The following is an 18,340-nucleotide window of genomic DNA, read 5'->3' on the forward strand; positions in this document are numbered from 1 at the left end:
AAAGATTTTATCAATATTACTGGGCATGCAACATTAACAAACTTCTTTATTGGCTTGACAGAGGAGCTGACACAGGTCCCTCATGGGCTCAGATAGAACTGCGTTCCTCAAGGTTTTCTTTACAATCCCTCCTTACCGCGCGACTCCCTCTCAAGATTCATAATATCTCACAGAACCCTGTTGTTACCAACTCCCTGAAAATTTGGTTGCAATTTTGTAAGCATTACGGCTTGAACGAACCCTCAACTTTAGCCCCGATTGTTAAAAACCATTTATTTCCGCCCTCCCTGTCAGACCCTACTTTCAATATCTGGCGAAAAAAAGGCCTACTACACGTCAGGGACCTTTACAAAAAAAAACACTTTTACTGGTTTTACAGAGCTTGCAGCTAGGCTCGAACTACCTCACTCTCACTTTTTTCGTTTTCTCCAAGTCAGGCACTTTGTCCAAACCGCCTACCCCCACTTCCCCAACCACCCACCTGGGTCTCTGATTGACTCCTTGCTCACCCTCGACCCCGCCCAAAGACGCTCCATCTCTGTGATCTACAACTCCATTGATTCCCTTAACCCTGACCAAGTGACTCGCCTGAGGCGGACTTGGGAGGAAGAGATAGGGGTACCAATACCAGACAGCCGGTGGGACCAAATTCTCAAGCTGGTTCACTCGTCCTCCATGTGTGCCAGGCACGGCTTGTTACAATGCAAGGTTCTTTTCAGAGTGCACTACACAAACGCTCGCCTGACCAGAATCTACCCAGGCACCAGTGACAGTTGTAATAGGTGTAAACAATCACCTGCCAATCACACACACATGTTTTGGTCCTGTCCAAACCTTTCTGGCTTCTGGCGCCAAATTTTTGATACACTTGCAATGGTGCTTAAGATGGATTTCACTCCTGAGCCTTACACGGCCCTGTTTGGTTCCCCTCCACTAACAACACCTAATCTCCCTGTGACAAAGCGCCGGGTATTGGCCTTTACTACCCTATTGGCCAGATGCCTGATTTTGTTTAAGTGGAAACATATTCTGCCCCCATCACACAACAGCTGGCTTAGGGAGGTCCTAACTCACATCAAACTTGAGAAGGTGAGATTCTCACTTGCGGGTTCTGGTAATGTTTTCAACAAAACCTGGCAGCCCTTTATTGAATATCTGGACAGAAGTACTATTTAACCAGAAAGTGACTAGATGCCCGCCCCCCCCCCCCCCTCCCTTCTTTTCTTGTTTCTTGTTTCTTGTTTTTCTTTCTCCTTTTTCCGTGTTTTACTTTCGTTTCCTTAACTAACAGTGGGTGGGAAGGGACAATGGGTTACTAAAGTTCAGTCACTAAAGCCGTTCTGGCTTAAGTTAACCTGGTTGTTGTTTTTTCAGCATACGCGGTATGACAATCCTCTTATTACCTTTTAATATGTCTACCTAGATACATATTATGTGTCAAGTACTGCTGTATATGAAAGAAAAATCCAATAAAAAGATTTGTAAAAAAAAAAAAAAATGTTATGGATGCTATTGCTCCCATTAAGACGAAAGTTATCTCTGGAAGGAAGAAGTCTCCATGGCGAAATTCCACACTGGTGAAAAATGGGAAAAGAGAGTGTCGGAAAGCTGAGCACAGATGGAGAAAAACAAATCTCCAGGTTCATTATAACATCTATAAAGAGAAACTTCACTCTTATAATTTACAACTGAGGAATGCAAGGAAGTCCTACTTCTCTGACATCATCACCAAAAATAGTCATAATGCTCGAGCCTTATTTGCTTCAGTTGACAGGCTAAATAACCCTCCTGTGTTAGTGGAAACTGAACTTCATTTCATCATGGCCTGCAATGACTTTGCCAAATTCTACAAAGGCAAAATCCAAAATATTAGACAAGCAGTTGGTACATCAGCAGGAGGTTCAACATATATACCGTGCCCACCGAAAACCTGTTTAAACACCATGACACAGTTCCAACACATTAACAGCAAAGACCTGGAGGACATCTTACGTCAGCTGAACTCCTCCTCTTGCTGTTTAGACATCCTGCCAACAGCTTTTTTCAAAAGGGTCTCAAAGATTTTGGAGTCAGACCTGTTACTGATCGTGAACTTGTCTTTAATGTCGGGTGTGTTTCCAGAGCCACTAAAAACAGCTGTAATAAAACCTCTGCTGAAAAAGGACAAGTTGTTCATTTGTGTCTTGTCCGATCTCAAATCTCCCATTTTTAAGTAAGATCATTGAAAAAGCGTTTTTTCAACAGCTTAATTACTTTTTAAAACAAAATAACTGCTATGACACCTTCCAGTCAGGTTTTAGACAGCACCACAGCACTGAGACTGCTCTGACCAAAGTGTTTAATGACATATGTCTGAATACAGACGGTGGAAAAATGTCAGTCTTAGTTTTAATAGATCTCAGTGCTGCATTTGATACAGTTGACCACAATATATTACTGAAACGACTGGAAAACTGGGCGGGTCTTTCCGGAACTGTACTAAACTGGTTCAAAACATACTTAGAGAACAGGAAGTACTTTGTGTCAATAGCCGCTTTCGGACTGTAGGAACCATTGGCAGTTCTAATAACCTTTTAATCCGCGGGGCCGTTTTCTCCCGTGTTCGGACATACAGCAACTCGGGGCTTTCTCCCTTAGTTCCTATAACTATTTAGCTCCTTCTCCGAGGTCGGGTCTTTTTATGGTTCTATAGAACTAATCTAAGGGAGGTGTGTGGTGGTCGGTAGCTACGCCCCATGTAATTCTATCACGGCTGAAATGTCTCCTCATTTAATAAGTTAACTTACACTGGTCTCATTTGTCTGCAGCCTGCTCTCCTTTCTTCCTTCATGAAATAAAAAAGTATCTCCTGACTCTCTCTGTGAGCTCTTCCAGCCTCGATATTAGACGCCTGATGTGATTGTCCATGATTAATATCACCATCATGCAGACCATGAACACAGTGGCCTCCCCGCTCTCCATATTAGCTTCTTGGTGGTGTTTTTCTTCTCTCCTTACTTTTACCGTTTTGTTTTGTGTTTGAATGTGGCGCTAAACGGCTAACGGCTAACACGTCACTGAAGCAGACGACTGCGCGCGGCGCATCAGTCCCGACTCATGTGCGAATGCAGACTGAAACAGTTCCGCTGGGGAAGGATAGTTATCAGAACGAAATTCGAGGAGGGTAGTTCTGATAACTATTTTCTTAGAACTGTCTGTCCGAAAGCGGCTAATAGGTAACTTTACATCTGAGCACACAAGAGTCACATGTGGAGTTCCCCAAGGTTTCATCCTGGGACCTCTTCTGTTTAACATCTACATGCTCCCACTGGCACAGATTATAAAAAACAACAAAATAAACTACCATAGCTATGCAGATGACACGCAGATATATATTACAATGTCACCAGAAGGCCGAGGCCCTGTACAGGCTCTTGGTAAATGCATTGAGGAGATTAATGACTGGATGTGCCACAACTTTCTCCATCTAAACAAAAACAAAACTGAGGTAATTGTCTTTGGAGCCAAAGAGAAACAATTACAGGTCACCACAGAACTTCAATCTATACACCTAGAAACTACCAACCAGGCCAGAAATCTGGGTGTAGTGATGGACTCAGACCTAAATTTGGAAAAACACATTAAGGCAGTAACAAAGTCAGCCTACTATCACCAAGAATATATCAAGGTTAAAGGATCTGATGTGTCAGCAGGACCTGGAAAAACTAGTCCATGCATTCATCTTTTGTTGGCTTGATTACTGTAACAGCATCTTTACAGGTCTACCTAAAATGTCAGTTAGACAACTGCAGCTTATTCAGAACTCTGCTGCTCGAGTCCTCACTGAGACCAAAGAAGTGGACCCCATCAGTCCAGCTCTGAGGTCTTTACACCGGCTACCTGTCCATCAGAGGATAGACTTTAAAGTTCTGATGCTGGTCTATAAAGCTCTGAATGGTCCTGGACCAGAACACATCAGTGACCTCCTGACCCAGTATGAACCTTCCAGACCCCTCAGGTCATCTGGATCCGGTCTTCTATCAGTTCCCAGAGTCAGAACCAGACATGGAGAAGCTGCATTCAGCTTCTATGCTCATGCACATGTCTTGAACAAACTCCCAGAAAGCCTCAGATCAGCTGAAACACTCAGTGTGTTTAAGTCCAGGTTGAAGATACACCTATTTTCAGCTGCGTTTGAATAAAGCTCAAAACTTAATCGCATTTTAACTTCTGATTTTATATCTATTGTTCTTATTTTTTTCTTTTTTGTTTAAAATTTAAATCATGCTTTTTATTTCTACTGTTTTAATGTATCTGTAAAGCACTTTGGATCGCCCTGTAGTTGAATTGTGCTATACAGATAAACTTACCTTGCCTTAAAACCACCTGTGCCCATAGAGGACAACAGCCATAGCTGTTGCAGTTTGTCAGTTAGAGAGCAAATTGTATGAATGGCAATATACTCATTGTCAAGTTCAGCTGGAGAAATGCTCCAGTACACATCAGGAGTCGCCATGTAACTGCAGAAGCTGAATCGTCTTGCAGCTGGAATTCCCCCGAGGTCGGTCAAAGTTCGTCATCTTTTCCAACACAAACAAAAGAGAGCAGCATGTGACATCACATGCTGCTCTCTGTGACATCCTCAAACATACCTAAAATACTTGACTATGAATTAAGAACAACAATAGCTCTTTATCTGCATGAACAAAAAAAATGCCCACTGCAACAACCCCTACAACAACACACCTGCAGCAGGAAGCAGCACTGAGAGCTTTCTGCATCCACCTGATAAAACCTGCTAAATTCATTTGTAAATTCCCATTGATGCCCCATCAGATATGATGCGTAAAATCTTGTGTTAGAGTCTGAAGGAATTAATATATAAGATTTTACATTATCTTTTATATATGTACATATACATATATAAAAGATAAAAACTAACCTAACCATAAGAATGTAAGCCACATTTCACCCTGAAGGAAATGCTCCAGACTACCTGGAGCCTCTGGATGTTTAACCAAAGAGAGATGACAGGTGGATGGCATGTGGGTAGTTTGATTAGGTTCTTTATACTTCAATGAAATTCTGCTTGTAGTTTAATTGTGTCCAGTTGTGAGTGAATAATATGAGTGTCTTCATTCACAAGAAGTCAGTGCTAAAATCATATCTGAATGGAATGTGAATTGAATCTTTTCCCTCTGCAGGCCTCCATTAAAGTTAGATGGAAATCAGGTGTTGATATGATGCCAGAAGTTCTAATCAATGAAAACATCTTCTTTTCTACATCATTACCACTCTGTTATTTTTAGATGAGGAAATATTAAATTTAGCAAGTTTGTAAGTGTTAAAAATAAAACAGTATGACAACAAAAGCTGTTGCGGATTACGAACTGTATCATGAGTTGCACATAAATTCCCAGGTCTGTCTTTAAACAGTCATTATTACTTTGTTTTACAATATAATGACAGATGTATGCATTTATATTGTGGTATATCTGTGTTGTAGATCAAAACTCCTGATAACTCCTGACATGCAGTGCTAGAATAAACAGAGGTGCTCTCTCTAAACACACTCAGCAAGCAGGCTTTGGCACTTTTTGAAATTCAGTCCTTTTAGATGACCGTGAAGAAAGATCAAAGTCCTGATGCTGTGGGACAATATGCAAGAGAATCTTCCCAACAACTAAAACTTTAAATATCAGTATTACCGTATAACTGATAACATCAAAAGGAAACCAGATGACTTCTACCATGACCACCTGCTCAACAGTGAGACAGAGTTTTGTAATCTAATGTCTCGCTCAGTCTAAACTAAAGTATGTAAAATTAGTATGTAAGAGTAGATAATGGCTAAGAGAGAGGTGGTTATACAACACAGTACGACTCATGGGTTGGTAGTTAGAAAGCAGAAACATCTAATAACCTGAATTTTAGGCGTACAATCCTCATCCATTAAGGTTTAGACTGGAGGAGGGGACCAATTTGTTGTTTCAAGTCCAGGCAATGAGACTGTACATTGTTGAGGCTCTTGAGTCCACGCTGCCATCATGAATTTTTATATGAGCTTCTACAAGTTGATGAGTAGATTTACTAAATCATATGCATATTCTATAGCACAAATAACATTTTGCCTTCTTAATTCTACTAGTATTAGTCATCCACTTTCTTTAGTGCGACAGGAAGTCAACGAAAGAAAGAGGAACTAAAAGAATGTTGGCCCTATTTCACATGCTGGGTGTAGTCAGAATAGGACACACCTCATTGAGATCTTAACAAAAACATCAGACAACAGACGGTTCAGATCAGTTCTTCAGCTTCATTCCAACTATCCGAACATGATGAAGGGAATAATTACACTAATCCTCCTCTGTCATGCTGCAACTGCAAGTAGGAACATATTTAAGGGGTAGCCTATATCATTTTCTAATGTATGTAATTACTCTACTAGAGTAGCTCTGGCGCTGAACAAAGTAGCTCATGGTTGCATTTGCTCATTAATAAATGTGGTAGCTCAAAATAACCCAAGAGAACTGTATAAGCTAAAGAGATTCATGTATTCATTTTGTACCACAGAGTTTAAAGATAATCAGACTATTCAGACACATTGAAAACTAAGATGGTTTTATAGAAAGTGAAACTGCTCAGTGTGTGCCGTGAGTTCAGATTTATAAAGTTTGTTTAGTCATTGATGTTTTTAAACTTATATAAAATAAGCACATTATTTATATTCCATTATTATTATTATTATTATTATTATTATTATTATATCTATAATAAAAAGATAGTGTGTATATGGATCATTTATTCTTTTATATGTACAATATACTTTTTCCAGTGAAATTGACAAATTTCCTAAAATGCAGAAAGTACTTAAATCTGTAACTTGTTTTAGAGGAAGAAATAAATGCTGTAAGAAATGTTTAAAAAGCTTTAACAGTGGCAAACAAAATACAAAAATGTTTAAAGCATCTACAGCAGCAGTTTTCTGTAAGATTCAGCAATCAGCAGATTAACTGGTGACAGATTAGGGCGTCTGGAAAGGAGCATCCACCAAAGGTTTACCAAATTTTAAACCAAGTAAATACAATGAAGGCGGTCAGAATATATCTGTCTCTCTCTCAATATATGTATATATATATGTGTGTGTTTATATATGTATAAATGCTGGCATGATGAATACAACATACAGTGTTTGAATGAACTACTTTCTCTTTGTCCAGTGAAATACAGGGCGGAGTCTGGATATTTGCTATGTTCTGGATCCCCAAATGTCCCTGAATATGCAGTGATGGGAACTCTTGAGGGAGTTTTATTGTTTTACATTGACATCAATGCAACAAAAGCAAAAGTCACACATGACTGGCTAAGAGAGTTGATACTAAAAAATACAGAACAATGGGAAGGAGTAGTAAAGGTATTCTTGGATTACAGGCACATCCTCAAACATGACACTTACAGTTTTAATCAGCAATCAGGAAAAACAGAAGGTATGTTACTGTTTTTTTTATTGTTGTTTGTTTGGGCTTTTTTTGGGTTTTCTTAGATTTATATATCTCCATCTCTTTATTTTCATATTAAATGTTTATAACTGAAGTTTCACTAAACATAAGTGACTGGGAAATATTACTGATTGGTTACCAGAGCAGGACCAACATTTATTACAGCAGAAAAATGTTTGACATTGGTTTCTCTTCTTCAAATTCTCCTCACACGTTTGACAAATTGATGTTGTGCTTAACAGATAATCAATGCCTTTGATAACTTAGCAATTTATCTATTTTATTTTAACCACTTGCTTTTAGTTTTTTACATTTTCGCAAATGCTAGTGTGCAAGTGTACATGCAAAATTAAGATTGAACATGGAAAGCATTATTGTTTTCACCATCAAAAAACGACAAACTGGTGAAGAAGTGTAAATTCCAGGTGATTCTTTGGCAGTGATGATTAATTGCAGAGCTAAAAATGTGACATGAATAATCCCTCATTTTCTGTCTCTCTCAGGTGCTCCCATTATCCAGCAAATTATTGGCTGTGACTGGGACGACGAGACAAATGAGGTGAATAGTTATGTACGCTATGGTAACAATGGAGAGGATTTCATCTCGTTTGACTTGGATACGAAGACTTGGATCACTTTAGATGCACAAGCTGCAGCCATTAAAAAAGAGTGGGATGGAGATGAAGCGCGTAATGTCGCCTTGAAGCTCGACATCACCACAACATGTCCTACGTGGTTAAAGACTTTTTTGACTTATGGGAAGAGCTATCTGACTAGAAAAGGTAAAGTAAAATGGTCTGATTTTCTTTTATATCTATTTCTCGATGTTATTCTTTCCTTTGTCAGAAATGACTGTGAACATGAATATTCTGTCAGGTATCAACTCAAGACATGTAACTTAGGTCAAGGTTGATGGCTTAGTGGTGCACGATTTATGTCTTAATATGAGCACATGACCAAACCAGCCACCAGGAAATATGTTGCTGTTGTACTTGTCTTGAAAGTATTCTATGTTCTGAATTTCAAAATGAGTTCTTCACTGTGCACGCTGCCTTTGGGGCCTTTGCCACCTTGTCCAGTGTGTTCTCCTCTACAAAACTACTCTTGTTCTCTTAAAGCTGCCGTCGGCAACTTTTTTTTAATCATATTAGCTTGAACTGTCATGGGATTCTGAAAGGAGAATATTAAATAGGCTGTTTAGGAAAAATCCCGAATTCTGTAGCTCCCTCTGAAGCCTGTAATCATGCTTGCAAAAATCGAGCGCTCCCGGCTGTTTTTAACCAATCACGTCAGGTTTATTATTTATCTATTATCTGAGCAGAACAGTCACCAACCACGTCTTCCATGCTGAGCGTGAGTCTGCCCCCAGCTTGTGTCCGCGCACACTGGTGTGAACTCACGTGCACAACCTCGTCCACAGAGGGGGAGGGACCTGAAAGTTGTATCAGTTCGAATTTTCCAACTTTAGCTTTAATGGAGCTTCTTTAACTGTTTTATCTGTGTTAAAGGGATAGTTCGCCTCTTTTGACGTGAAGCTGTATGACATTCCATATTAGCAATATCATTTATGAACATTTTCTTACCCCCCGCTGGGTCCTGTGAGCCGAGTTCCAGCCTCGTTTTGGAGTTGACGAAGGTAGTCCGGCTAGTTGGCTGTGGCTAAAAAAATAAAGCGTCTCGCTTCTCAAAACAATATGCGTTCAAAAGAGTAATACATTTGTATCACAAAATCGTCGATCTAGAAAAAGTCAGACTTCACATCGCTTGGCGCAATTTTTGCCTCCCTTCATATCAATGCGTTCAGCCACCTGCCGATAGCCGCACCTGTTACGGTGTTTACTGCTCGGAAGCAGGGGACTGCTGGGTCTGCTCTTTGGTCTGCACAGTTTACATTGGACGCATTGATATGAAGGGAGGCAAAAATAGCACCAAGCGATTGTGAGGTCTGACTTTTTCGAGATCAACGATTTTGTGATGCAAATGTATTACTCTTTTGAACGCATATTGTTTTGAGAAGCAAGACGCTTTATTTTTTAAACCCCAGCCAACTAGCCGGACTACCTTCGTTAACGCCAAAACTCAGCTGGAACTCGGCTCACAGGACGCAGCAGGGGGTAAGAAAATGTTCAGAAATGATGTTGCTGATATGGGATGTCATACAGCTTCATGTCAAAAGAGGCGAACTATCCCTTTAAGTCCGCTCACAGGTGTTTTTTCTTTGGTTTCACTTATAGTACACACAGAAGCAACTTGATTAAGAGCAGCAACATATCTGGTTAGGGTTAGGAAATAAAACAACTTTATTATGGTGTCAAATACAAGCCCAGCCACCAGGAAATAAGGCATGTAAACAATGTGCAATATAAACTGTAAACATATTTTCCTTCTGACTGGGCTGACTAAAGTTGATGCAAGGTTAATAAAGAAAGATTCACATACAAACCATCTCTCCAGATCTTCCTTCGGTGTCTCTCCTCCAGAGGACTCCCTCCTCTCCAGTCACCTGCCACGCTACAGGTTTCTACCCTGAGAGCGCCTTGATATTCTGGAGGAGAGATGGTGAGGAGATTCATGAAGGCGTGGACCTCGGAAACATTCTCCCCAACCATGACGGATCCTTCCAGATGAGTGTAGACTTGGAAGTTTCATCAATCTCACCTGAAGACTGGAGGAGGTACGACTGTGTGTTTCAGCTCTCTGGTGTTCAAAATGGCATCGTCACAGAGCTGAAGAAAGAAGCGATCAAAACTAACTTCAGACAGAAAGGTAAAAAAAAGACATTTAATGTATGAGACACATACTATATAGATTGTATTATATTCTTATAACTAAGTGATAAGCTGTTTGTAAAAACAGCTAGATACATAGAAGCTAATCAGTAGATGTAAATATTTTCTAACCTGCTTTACCTACATGTTTGTTTCCTGAACAGACACACTCTCTGTGGTCAGCATTGCTGTCATTGCTACAATGGCCGTTGTTATTGTCATCATTACTGCTGCTTTAGGATCCATTGCTATCAAAAAGAAGAATGGTAAGAGAGTCAAATGCCCCTTTTCCACCGCCAAGCTAGCCCTACTCTACTCGGTTCGATATAGCCCAACACTACACTACACGACACGGCACCAGTAACATTTTCTTTTCCACCCAAACTGTGGCCTGGAAGTGGGCGGAGTCGGCCCGTTCACCACTAACGTGACGTCGGTTTCAGGTGACAACAAAGTGTCACGCCGTGGTTAGTCAAAAGTAAATACAAGATGGAGTGTAATGTGTAATGGAGTTGACAATCCATATTGTTTAGTTAAACCAAGCTCTTTATTAAAAAAGACAGCACAAAAGTAAACAGCAGGAGTTGTCTCAGATACAGGCGGTGACGCCAGTGTTGGTGCCGGTGGAATGCAGCAGCTGCTGCCTCAGCTGCAGATTCGGTTCTGAAGCCTGCGGGATTGGAGGATCTTCGCTGACCTCAGCAACCGAACACTCATCGGTTGAACAAACCGAGTCTTGACTAAAAAAAAAAATAAAACGTGTGAACATGTGAAACGCATACACGTAACCGCATAGAGAGACACTGTACTAGCCTTCCAAAACAGCGTTGTTTGCTAGCTCACTCAGAACAACTTACATGAGACACCTGTGTAACTTTTTACAAAAGTTAAAGACTGAACATGTATTTGTTACGATATAAAACATGCATTTGTTAAGATATAAGCGTTGCACCAAGGGGATAAGAAGAACACTTACCATTTTCCATCGCCTCCAACAAACACATCGCCGAATCCACGCCGTTCGCCGGGCGGTGACCGTAAATGCCGTCCATTTGGTCGAACCACTTCCATGTCTTTCGGTTTGACCCACTCCGGCTGTTGTGGTCCTTTACCTGCCGGTAATAGCTCTTCAGCTTGTCTCGGCACTGCTGAGAATTCCGGTGATAGTTGGTCAGCTTCTCATTTTGTGTTGCTCTGTCCAGTTCCTTCTGTATGCGGTCCTCGGCCACCCCACACAGAAAGGTCTGCGCCTCGCTCTTCGTCCATGGGTTGCCTTTCCTTCTCTGGTCTTCCATCTTCGCAATTCTGTTTATTCTCTGTTTCTCTCGCAGTTGTGTTTTCATACATGGCGGGTGTTTCATACATAAAGCTCCCCGAGCTTCGTTGCGTGTATGACGTAATTTCACCTGACCAATCAGTGGACAGCACTGATCACGTGAAGTTTTAGCATCGACAAGTACCTACTAGACCCACCTCTGAAGCAGGTACTTGCCGGGGCTCAAAATTGTAACGGGTCCCACCTTCAACCCGCGGTGGAAAAGCTGCCAACCAGGGTCGAGTGGGACCGTGTAGAGCTGTGTTGGTACAAAAATGTTCGGTGGAAAAGGGGCAAAAGAGTTGATAATATTTACATGGAAATAGGAGTCAAGAGGGGAGGTACAAGACTCAGTTAAATTGTGTCTAAATCACAACATACTCAGTGAAGAAATAAGAAAACTAAAGAGAATGTGTTTATTTATCATTTCTTATGCTGGGAGTAATATTCAGTGGTAATAACTGTAAACTAAAAAAACATTTGTCCTTCCATTTTCTAGACAGAGCCATTCCAGAGAGATCCTCTACACCACGTAAGCAGAACTTACACATATCCTACTATTTTCCTGACCTGGATATTGTCCTAACAATGTTTTGTGTAAAGTCAGTCCAGGATCAGAGGACTAACTGTGTGTTTTGGACCCCTACAGCTTCTGACACCATCTCTCTGAGAGACTCGCTGACCAGATCCAGATACGAGAATGATGAAGACAGCATCCTGCACTGATGTCACACATTTGGACATCCTCTTAAAAAAACTCAAAATACTTTTTTCTTTTTGCTGATTTTTCTTTAAAGCGCCAATAGGCTTCTTCAGGTTGAAATAACTCACGGAAGTAAGAAGAGCAAAAACTACTTTTTTATATGTGGATTGTTAGAGGGAAATTTGTTAGAGGGAAGCTAAATGTGTTAAATTGTGTCAGTTTTGGACGTTTTTTAAAACCGATAAAAGTTTGAATATAATTTTGCATGATCAAAGCTTTTTTCTCAATGTTATGTCATAATCAAATTAATTTCCAGAAATATACCAAGTGAAATATATTTTTATATTACAATGCATTATAAAATGTTTAATTAAATTTTATTTTATTTACAAAATCAGAATCATGTATTTCACCAGGCTTCTTCAAATGGCGGCCCGCAGAACCGACTTCCATGTGGCTCAGCATATCGTTCTGACAGAATAAATGAATAAATATATAAAAATCAGAAGCCTTCAGACATTTCTAGATTGATGGAATAAATTCCTACAGTAGTACGGACTTTGAATGCAACACGGGTTACCTAGCAACGTGAAACCCATAATGCACCACGTTGTTGTGTTTTGAAGATGTTCGTGTAGAATTAGCGTTCTGCGAGCACATCTTTTTCAACCCCAAAGGGGAAAATTGACAACGAAAACCGTAGATTTAACTCCGCCTGGAAATACTTTTTTATTTCACCGTCACATTCAAATGCAAAACCGATGTGCTGGATATGTAATGAGTGTGTGGCGGTGTTATAAGATAACAATGTGCGGAGGCACCACAGCGAGAAGCACCAGACTTTCTGAGAGGGCTGCTAAAGTGGAGAGTTTGATTGCATGTTACAACAGGAGCTGTGCAACCACAGTGCGGCCATGCACAGCCCAAAGAAAGAGCTACAGCAGCATCCCTCAAAGCAGAAAAGGCCATTTACAGACGCAGAAACAGCACTGCATGCGAGCGGTCCTAGATGAGATGATAAATAATGACAAAATTGTGTGACAAAAAGTGGGACATCTGCCATAAAAAATGTTCCTCTGTCAGACACTTCAAACTTTCGCAGAATTGAAATTCTTGCAACAGATGTTTGAGATGCTGCTGGAGCACCTGAAGAAAGCGGATGTTATCTGTAGCAGCGGACCAGTCCACAGTCAAAACTGAGTTTTAACTGCAGCTTACTGGTCAAAGACAATTTCTGAGTAGATCATTTCTAATTCTTTTGTACTCTAAAACCTTTCCGTTTTGATTGATATGGTTCAGTTAAACTGTTTAATGTTTAACTTCGTCCATCAGCAGAGTGCAAAGAATAACAATACACTGTATGCTGTGGTATAACAGCACCATTTAAAGCGGAACTCCGCAGCATTTGAAGCGTGTTTCCATTGCTAGAGGTTGTCAAATAATGCAAGTATGACACAGACAGGTGCAAATCTGCGCTCCCTGTGTGGAGATCGCTCTGTTCGCACACCCTGTCATGCGAGGCTAATACGTGGTGGCTAAGGGGCAAGCGCTAACCCTTCCACGTAAAACAACAACTTGCACACTGCAGAAACGTCACACCACTTTATAAACCATCCGACAATAAAGTCACAAGCCTTACCATCAAAACCATATGCATGGTTCTCACATTACTGGCATGGGGACGTTACAAAACAACTTTATAAACAGCATGTCACTCACCGGCTGGTTGTAGGCTCGCGCATGTGAAAGCCCAAAAGAGTCGATGGAGAATAATCCCATATACAAAACAATTATATTCTCTAGAAAAACTGCGTTCAAGTATTTAAAACATTACAACAATACATTCCCAGTAATATTAACGTCCCCATGCCAGTAATGTGAGAACCATGCATATGGTTTTGATGGTAAGGCTTGTGACTTTATTGTCGGATGGGTTATAAAGTGGTGTGACGTTTCTGCAGTGTGCAAGTTGTTGTTTTACGTGGAAGGGTTAGCTCTTGCCCCTTAGCCACCATGTATTAGCCTCGCATGACATGCTGTGCGGACAGAGCGATCTCCACACAGGGAGCACAGATCTGGACCTCTCTGTGTCCTACTAGCAGTATTTGACAACCTCTAGCAATGGAAACACGCTTCAAATGCCCCGGAGTTCCCCTTTAAGCTGCATTAATGACGGCTAATGTCGAAAAAGGTCTGAAATAATGGAAACGGAGCATTTATGGAAGCTTAGAAAGAAGCCAGAAATATTCAACACAATCTTTAAGATTGACAACAAGTGAAACTGTTCATGGTTTCAGGTGAGTCAATCAAAGTATTTGACTGCAACTAACAAATACTGATGAATAGAATCAAATGTGATATAATAAACCCCAAAAATAAAGTACTTGTACTGCAGTTTCAATGTCTAATCCAGGGGTCCCCAACCACCGGGTCGCGGGACATTTCAAACCGGGCCGTGAGATTGGGGGGGGGGGTTATAATTATTATTATTATTATTATTATTTTTTATTTTAAAAAAAAGACATGGAAATTGGGAATTCTTTCATGTCACTCGCTAGATCCTATACTTGGAAACTGCATAGATTGCATTATAGGAGGCCGATTGTGCACGTTTATTTTTTTCAATGAAGACTGTCTGTCTGTCATCATGTCCTAATTATCCTAATTTGTAAAAGCGTCTGCTAAATGTAATGTCTGTTGAACGTAAAGTACGAAAAAGAAAAAATAAATAAAAAAAAGAAAAAAAATGAACCCCCCCCCCCGACCGGGCCGCAGGAAGAAATTGCAGAACCAAACCGGTCCTTGGTGCTGAAAAGGTTGGGGACCCCTGGTCTAATCTACTAAACGAAGAAGAGAAAATAGTTCATTTAAACTAGAAGCAGATTCCAGTTCAACCAGTTTTTGTTTTTACAAGGAAAGCTGAAACAAACTGAGACTGAGCCAAGAGGAAGGGACGCAGGCTGCAAATTTTTAATGGGTGAAAAAAAACAACAACAACATGAATAGATGTTTCCTCCTCACAGGTATCAAACTTACATGACAAAAGACAGTCTCAGTGCAAAGCTCCAGGAACAAGACAGCCTTAAATCAAATCTCCATGACGACAGAAGTCCTGAAATATCCAGTTATCAAACAAACGATCTGCTTCAGTTTCTCCAATATTCTTTCTCAAGCTTGTTTAAAATATTTTTACTGCTGCCAAGTCCGACTTTTAAAAAGTCAGATTTTTTATGCAAAATTCCATCCTGGATTTATGGATCATTCGTGTCTCACAGATCCTGAAAGCATCCTGAACTGTCTGAGAGACTGAAACCAGAGTCCAGATCACTCAACCTCATATTCATATAGGTTATTGTTTGATGACAGCAGCTTTTTAATAATTTATGTTTGTATGTTCAGGTCAAATCTTATGAAGTTTTCATTATTGCAGCCAAATTGATTAAAACCTTTGAAAGCTCCAGTTTCATCATCCCAATGACATCATTCATCCTCTGAAAAATAAACACCTGAAGAAGAGAAACTGCAGTAAACAGTGAGGTATGTCGGGTCTAAAGCCAAAGCTTTCAGTGTTTTGTTAACACGATGGATCAATGTTACCCTAAGAAGGTCACCACCGAAACTGACATTAAAATGTTAGATCTACGAATATAAGTTGAAATAAACTGACGACAGTTAATTAATGCCACAAGCTGGAATTAACTGAGCAGAAACTACAAGAATCTGACAAAGAATGAGCAAAACCATCCATCCATCAATTTTCTATTTCCTACTCATGGTTGCGGGGTGGCTGTAGCCTATTCCAGTTGTCATTAGGTGAGAGGCAGGGTACAACCTGGACAGGTCACCAGTCCAGTTTAGATTTCTGATAAAACATTAAATTATGTTTTTATGTTTGCTCTGGCTCTGTCTGAGCTGATTGCACTCTTGCCAGATGAGCTAACTTCTGCACTTTATTATTTTAGTAAAAGTTGTCATAATTTCCCTCATTCTGGTAGAATTGAGCTGTACCATGTCCTTTACTAGACTGTTAGAATATGTGTTTGAGCAAACCTTGATACTTTGGAAATATCTGTTTTTCAGTGGATGAACAGAACAGAGACAATTTTAATGCCAAGGCAGCTTCTGTTTCACCCACTTCATTGCAGGAGATAAGTCTGATTTCAAATATCTAAGCTGTGCATCTACCTAATGTTTTCAAATGTTTAGTTTAATTTAGTTTAGTTTAGTTTAGTTTAGTTTATTCCAAGCAAAAATAATATACAGAACAAGCGGCTAAGTACATTACAATTTTTGTACAATACATAAACTTATTCGTAATATTTTAAAAGTACATTTATACAACTTAAATTCAAATGTTAGTAATATATACCCTTACCAGTGTATTTCATTTTTATAGCAAGGCCTTTATGCTAGAAAGAAGTGATTGGGTAATGGGGAGCCAGTGCTCCAGTTGAGATTTATGTTGAGCAATGATCCTGTACTAATTGGGAATAATTGGACAAATTAAAAAAAAGAAGACTCAGAAAAGAGAGTGGGACAAAAGCCTGAAGTGTTGTAGTCTGTATCCCAATTGATAAGAAATTAAAAGGCTTTGGCGTCCCCTGGTGGTTCTTGGTTTACCTCTGATACTCTTCAAAGAGTAACGCACAGTTTATTGGGTAAGACATATTAAAGGTTACTTAGAATGCATATCAATGCAGCATGACAAAAATAAATATATTCAGTGTGTCTTCCATGTAAGATGACACAATACATGTTTCTTCCTTGACTGTGATGTTCTGTTGAAAACTCTCCCCAACCACTACACAACCTTAAGGACGCATGTTGGCCTCGGTATTTATTTAGTCATGAGAGGAGGTTCAACACTGTGTTTCAGCTCTCTGGAGTCAAAAAGACTTAATCACCACACAGAATAAAACAATGATCAGAGCCAACATAGAAAAAAAGTCAAAATCACAGATAACAAGTGTAAAACACAGATATTCAAGATGACTTTTTGATTCACTTTCTAAATGTATGATCTCCTCTGATTAAAGCATTAAGATTGAACGAATTTACCTTAAAATGGGTCACTGTTCTGACAACAACAGTGATGTCAGAAGATTTTTTTCCATATAAAAAACTGTAAAGTCACAGAAAACTTCCTCTCATCTTGAAAGTATTTGATTTGGTCCTTCTTTTCCCACAATGTAACTCGGTTGTATTCTTCACTATGGCGTCTGTGGTAAATACCCATCTGTCAAAATCTGCACCTACAGTTTGGAAACTCAAATAAAAAGCATATGTTTTTTCTATCAGAGGAGATGTGGAAAGCCCAGTTTTTTTGATCAAATATGAAATTATGAATAAGCATAACCTTTGTTTTTTCTTTTTGTCACATAGAAATGGATCTCTTGGTCATATTGTTGTCGGCATTCAGATATGAAGCATTGTTGTCTCTGCTTTTCTTATGAAATAACTAAATCATGTAACTTTTATTCATAAATTACAAATATGTTCAGACAAAGCACGATTATAGTTCACTTTGTGAAGCTTTAACTAAAAACTATTCAAATGTGTTTAACATGTCAAAAGTTGAGGAGTATTTCCATTAGATTTCTCATCCTTTTGGAATTTTTCATATTTAGCATGAGAATCATAAGCACAAAGTTAATCTACGGACAATTTAAATGAAATTGTTCAAGAAAGTCTTCGGATAATTTTTTTCTTTCTTTTTTGTTTTTGTTTGTTTTATTACCTTGAGGACAGTAGGAAAACAATGTGGTGAAACCAGGAGAAAGAGCAACAGTCTCATGGTAAAAATGTGATATGATCATTGTAAATTCATTGATCCGCATCCACAGACACGGTTTACGCTGACTGGAAAGGGCAACAAGAAACAGAGCTTGAGCCCATAGAACCACAGCCCAAAGACCCACAGTTTCGATCCCCTCCCTCCCACCCACTTTTTGGGATGTCTGGGATCCATCCCTTGAAGGGATTTATGTTTTTATTTTATAGGAAGCAGCACTGAGAGCTTTCTGCATCCACATGATAAAACCTGCTAAATTCATTTGTAAATTCCCATTGATGCCTC

General features: G+C 39.7%; 1 protein-coding gene and 1 long non-coding RNA gene across 2 annotated transcripts; one reads left to right on the forward strand and one right to left on the reverse strand.

Annotated features, from left to right (window-relative positions):
• Positions 1 to 6,191: 6,191 nt before the first annotated feature.
• LOC142367598 (major histocompatibility complex class I-related protein 1-like) lies at positions 6,192 to 12,612 on the forward strand. Its single transcript, XM_075449606.1, has 7 exons — positions 6,192 to 6,366; positions 7,200 to 7,466; positions 7,982 to 8,260; positions 9,933 to 10,244; positions 10,411 to 10,512; positions 12,061 to 12,093; positions 12,211 to 12,612. The coding sequence occupies exons 1-7, from the start codon at positions 6,315 to 6,317 to the stop codon at positions 12,285 to 12,287; spliced, it is 1,122 nt and encodes a 373-aa protein (XP_075305721.1). The 5' UTR covers positions 6,192 to 6,314; the 3' UTR covers positions 12,288 to 12,612.
• LOC142367601 (uncharacterized) lies at positions 9,729 to 10,518 on the reverse strand. The gene is made up of 3 exons (XR_012767129.1): positions 10,392 to 10,518; positions 10,137 to 10,204; positions 9,729 to 10,023 (listed from the first exon to the last, which is right to left on the reverse strand). It is a non-coding gene; the product is annotated as an uncharacterized LOC142367601 (long non-coding RNA).
• Positions 12,613 to 18,340: the final 5,728 nt, after the last annotated feature.

Source organism: Odontesthes bonariensis, chromosome 18 (assembly GCF_027942865.1).
Source record: "Odontesthes bonariensis isolate fOdoBon6 chromosome 18, fOdoBon6.hap1, whole genome shotgun sequence".
NCBI lineage: Eukaryota > Metazoa > Chordata > Actinopteri > Atheriniformes > Atherinopsidae > Odontesthes > Odontesthes bonariensis.

Coding starts and splice junctions, on each gene's coding strand:
- LOC142367598 (XM_075449606.1), top strand. CDS start 6,315: ATGATGAAGGGAATAATTACACTAATCCTCCTCTGTCATGCTGCAACT. Junction 7,467..7,981: donor GCAATCAGGAAAAACAGAAG/GTATGTTACTGT, acceptor TGTCTCTCTCAG/GTGCTCCCATTATCCAGCAA. Junction 10,513..12,060: donor TGCTATCAAAAAGAAGAATG/GTAAGAGAGTCA, acceptor TCCATTTTCTAG/ACAGAGCCATTCCAGAGAGA.